The sequence below is a fragment of the Aureococcus anophagefferens genome, assembly GCF_000186865.1.
Source record: "Aureococcus anophagefferens unplaced genomic scaffold AURANscaffold_10, whole genome shotgun sequence".
Taxonomy (NCBI): Eukaryota; class Pelagophyceae; order Pelagomonadales; family Pelagomonadaceae; genus Aureococcus; species Aureococcus anophagefferens.
The window spans coordinates 1543669-1548229 of NW_008705570.1; the positions used below are offsets into that span (position 1 = coordinate 1543669).

Sequence of the window (4561 nt, forward strand, 5' to 3'; positions counted from 1 at the left end):
TCCTTAATTCATTCTAATCCAGTTTCAAGTCTTATAGACAGCGAACTGAAGGAGTGACTGCCAAGCAGGCACAGAGTGCATAGCGCTCTTCTGTGTCTGTGGTGTCTGTCTGGTTAGCGTCACAGCGACGTGCCAGGTAGCACCAGGCTCAGCGAGGTTGCACAGTCGCCGGACAGTGCACCTGCTGGATAGTAGTTTGACTGACGTCATAGCGACGTTAGGAAGCTAGTAAACTATCCTAACTTTCTAGGTGTGGGCCGACGCTCGGCCTCCTGTGAAGCCTCGCTTCATTCTTTTCTCTTCTCTTTACCCGCTTCGCGCTCTTTTCTCTTCGCTTTCGCCTCCGCGCTTGCTTTGAGGGGGAGAGATGACGTCCGAAGGTGGCGAGAAAGAGGCCGCCGAGAAACGCGTTGCAAAGCTAGTCGCGGAAGCGGCGGAAGCTGAGGACAGACGGAATGTCACTCAGAAAGAGCTCAGAGAGCAGCTGGATGATACAGTTACATCTGCGCTTGAACGATTTGAGACAAGCTTCAAAGCCAGTATGACTCCATTCATGATGAAGCTGAAGTCCACTATCATTTGGGATTTACACGGAGTTTCAATCCAGGGGGAGTAGAGAGATAGAGAGATTTCTATCTTCATCTTCAGTGAACAGTGAACTGCATCTTGATGTTGCAGTGCACCTTACCCCACTGCGCTCCTACTGCGTATCCTGCTAGTTTTCCCTTCCCTTCCTTAATTCATTCTAATCCAGTTTCAAGTCTTATAGACAGCGAACTGAAGGAGTGACTGCCAAGCAGGCACAGAGTGCATAGCGCTCTTCTGTGTCTGTGGTGTCTGTCTGGTTAGCGTCACAGCGACGTGCCAGGTAGCACCAGGCTCAGCGAGGTTGCACAGTCGCCGGACAGTGCACCTGCTGGATAGTAGTTTGACTGACGTCATAGCGACGTTAGGAAGCTAGTAAACTATCCTAACTTTCTAGGCGGGATATGCTAAAGGCCGCTTCAACTTGGACTTCAACCTCAAACCTTGCACTTCAACAGGGACCTCAACACCGCCGCTTGCCCTTCAAAAGGGACCTCAACACCGCCGCTCACGCCTCGCCGGGGACCTCTGACGCGCCGCCCACGCCCTAGGGGGCGCGACCCGCCCCATGCCACGTGCCAGAAGCCCTCCAGAAGCCCTCCAGGAGCCTTCCAGAAGCCTTCCGCGGACCCGAAATACCCCAAACCCCTTACGATTTTGCGATTTTGATTCCCCCCACTGCCTCGCCTTGGTAAACTGCCCTTCAAGTTTCTTTAAGGGCAAACTGCAACGCCGCCCCAAACCACGCGCGAAGGAGGTCTTCAAGCGCGACTAGCTAGGAACCCTCATTAGCGTCGTGGAGGTACGCCTGCCACGCCATCAGGCGCGCGCCGAGCTGCGACGCGACGGCGTCCGCGTCCGCGCCGTCCGGGCAGTCGCGGTACGCGGCCTTGAGCGCGTCGACGCCGGCCGCGTCCTCGGCGATGAGCGCGATCGGCGCGCCCGCGGGCCGCGGCTCGCCCTCGTTAACCAGCAACTCCGCGACCACGCCGTCGTCGTGCGTCTCCAGCAGCATCGTCACGCGGCCCGTCAGGTCGGAGCCGTCGTAGACGTCGTCGGCGTCGAGGTGCGCGACGAGGTCGCAGGCCTCGACGGCGTCGCCCTCGCTCACCAGCCACTTGGACACGACGCCTTCGACGTGCGTCGGGCTGAGCTTGGGCATGAAGCAGACGATGTTGGAGAAGCGTCGTGTGCTGCGCAGCGATGCGCTTTGCAGACCGCGCCCTGTCATCATGCTCATGAGGCGCACGGAAGCAGCCATCGTCATCAGCCTGAGCTTTTTGTTCCGCCGAGTTGAGCGTCAACATGAAGTCAAGGTGCTCCACCCAGCTGAGACCGTCGCGCGACGCTCGCAGCCCGCCTCGTCCGCCCCAGTAGACGCCCCGAATATCAAACATCGCGGGTTAGTCGTCGCCCGGGCCCATCTTCTGCTGCTGGGCGAAGACCCAGCGCTCGGTCGCGTGGGGGTCCTCGAGGTAGGAGGCGACCTCCTCGCCGACGGTCCTGACCCATTTCGGGAGGACCGGGTCCGGTTTTCTGTCGCTGGCGAGGCCCGTCTCGTCGACCTCGGAGGCGAAGGCCGCGCGCGTGAAGAGGCCCTTGCGGGCGAGCGCCTCGGGGAGCGGGGGCGCCTCGTCGGCCGCGGCCGCGTCTGCGCCGCAGGTCGCGAGGTCGTTGCGGACGGCGCAGAAGTTGGCGGGGACCATGCCGGCCTCCTTGGCGATGCGGTAGACGGACTTTTTGGCCGCGGGGGGGAGCGTCGGCTCGCGCGCGTAGACGAAGGCGCCCTCGTACGTGTTCTGCGACGTTTTGCCGCTGTAGTGGATGAACTTGAACTCGGGCTCGTCTTTAGCGTTCTCGCCGATGACGGACCAATTCTCCCAGAAGGTGAGGCCGAACATGTGGCCCTCGGTCCGCGCGTGGCGGCGCGGCGCGGCGGCGCCGTCGCCGAGGAGCGCGCCGGGCGCGCTCCTCTGGTCGAAGACGAGCTTCTCGCTCAGGCGCAGGGGGTAGGCCCCCGCGGGCGGCCGCGGCATGGAGAACTCGACGTCGACGGCGAGCTTGTCGCGGCCCGCGGACGCGAACGAGTTCTTCTGGCAGTCGAAGCAGTCGTAGCGGTCGTTCCAGCCCATGACCTTGTACCACGTGCCCTCCAGCGTCTTCTGGTCGAAGTTGGCCACGGGGACGAGGGGCGGCGCGGGGGCCTCGGTCGCCGAGTCGGGCCCCGTCGGCAGGATGGCCACCTTGATGCACGAGTTCTTCTCGATCGAGCACTCGAGCAGGTCGTTCATCGGCGCGTTCCCGTACTTGGCGAAGCACCCCGTGATGCAGGCGTTGTCCCCGAGGCACTTGGCCGTGCACGTCATGCCGCGCCGGCAGTCGCCCGTGTTGAGGCACGCCTTGGCCGCCGCGCCGCACGCGCCGCCCTCGGCGAAGCACGACGTGTCGACGAGCGACGAGTCGAAGCCCTTGGCGCCCAACGCCGCCAGCTCGTTCTCCGCGACGGCCGGCCCGCCCAAGGTCAGCGCCGCCGCCGCCGCGAGCGCCGCGACGGCGCCGCCCACGTCCACGCCGGCGCGCGACGCGCCGCACACGTGGGCCGCGGCTCGTTTGTTGTGTCGCGGATGCGGTGGTGCTGGCGACCGGAGGCCGTAGGCCGTGAGAGTGAGCAGAGCGAGGAGGCCGACGCGGGCCATCGCGAGGGTAAGAGAGGACCGTTGCGATTTGCCGAGCGCCTGCTTGCGACTCCAGGGGCAGACAGGGGCGCCGCAAGCCGGGATGCTTCAAGATCGGGCTTCGCGCTGCTTTTTTCAAGTTGAGGCTGACTTTAGCCAGCGCGTGAGAGCGCATTCGGAGATGATTCCAGAGTGGCAGCCCAGCATGGTCCCCAAGCACACGAGCAAGGAGAGGACCCGAAGCACACGCGCAAGGAGAGGACTTCGAAGCACGCGAGCAAGGAGAGGACCAAAATCACACTCGCAACAGGACCCATGGCGAAGAAGAAGAAGCAGGCGGCGGAACAGTCCATCGAGAAGAAGGAGCGCATGCGGACGGCCAAGGACGTCATCGACAAGTGGACCCACGATCCGCGCTGCGACGTCGGCGGCTGCGTCGTGGGCTACCTCGACCGCATCCTCCAGAAGATCCTCGAGAAGCCGCTGACCGCCTTCTCGAGCTGGGGCAGCATCGAGCAGGCGTCGCGCGACGACCTCGCGATCCCGCAGCACCGCGTCGTCTACTTCAAGTTCCGCGGCCGCGTCGTCTGGGACAAGCGGAGCCGCCTCGACGAGGTCTTCGGCTCGACGCCGCCCTTCGTGCGCGTGCCGCTGGGCGGCGACGACGACGAGGACGCGCCGGAGGCGGCGCCGCGCGGCGACGACGAAGCGCACACGCCGCTGCAGCGCTACCTGCGGCGCGCGGGCCTCGCGGCCTTCGACGACGTGGAGCGCCATCTCCGAAATCCGCCCTTCCGCTGCAAGGTGCGGCCGGCGTGCCTCGGCGGAACCGAGGTCTACCTGGTCATGTACGACGACCAGCTGCAGTTCGGGTCGCAGAAGGAAACGGAGCGGACGCCGGCCGCGCTGGCGCTGGACCACTGCCGCGGCGCCATCTACGAGCAGCACACGAACACGCTCCTCTGCTGCGCCTTCGACAAGTTCTGGGAGGTCGGCGACCGGCGCGCCGCGGACATCGACCTCGACGACCCGCAGCTGGAAGTCGCGGAGAAGTGCGACGGCCTCCTCGTGAAGGTCTTCCACTGCGGCGGGGCCTGGCGCGTCGCGTCGAACGGCTGCGTCGACGCGAAGCGCGCGGCCTTCCGCTGGGGCGACGACGGGGCGGCGACGACCGTGGGCGCGCTTTTTGAAGATGCGAAGCCGCCCGATCTCTTCGCGCGCCTCGACCGCGCGCGATGCTACGCGTTCGAGCTCTGCCACCCGCGCGCGCGCGTCGGAGCCCGCACGAGGCGCCGCGGCTC

The 4561-nt window shown here is 64.8% G+C and overlaps 2 protein-coding genes across 2 annotated transcripts in view; one reads left to right on the top strand and one right to left on the bottom strand.

Moving 5' to 3' along the window:
• The window catches only part of AURANDRAFT_64559 (expressed protein), a gene marked incomplete at both ends in the record, with an annotated part of 3980 nt that extends 3191 nt beyond the window's left edge, over positions 1–789 (top strand). Inside the window, one exon of the mRNA XM_009039077.1 lies at positions 755–789. Within this exon, the coding sequence (XP_009037325.1) occupies positions 755–789 (35 nt within the window). The remainder of the gene's footprint in view (positions 1–754) is intronic.
• Positions 790–1360: 571 nt separating this feature from the next.
• AURANDRAFT_64560 (hypothetical protein) lies at positions 1361–3281 on the bottom strand (the record flags this gene model as incomplete). The annotated part of the gene is made up of 2 exons (XM_009039099.1): positions 1361–1738; positions 2031–3281. 2 exons carry the CDS (start codon positions 3279–3281, stop codon positions 1361–1363), a joined length of 1629 nt encoding a protein of 542 aa, XP_009037347.1.
• Between the last annotated feature and the right edge of the window lie 1280 nt (positions 3282–4561).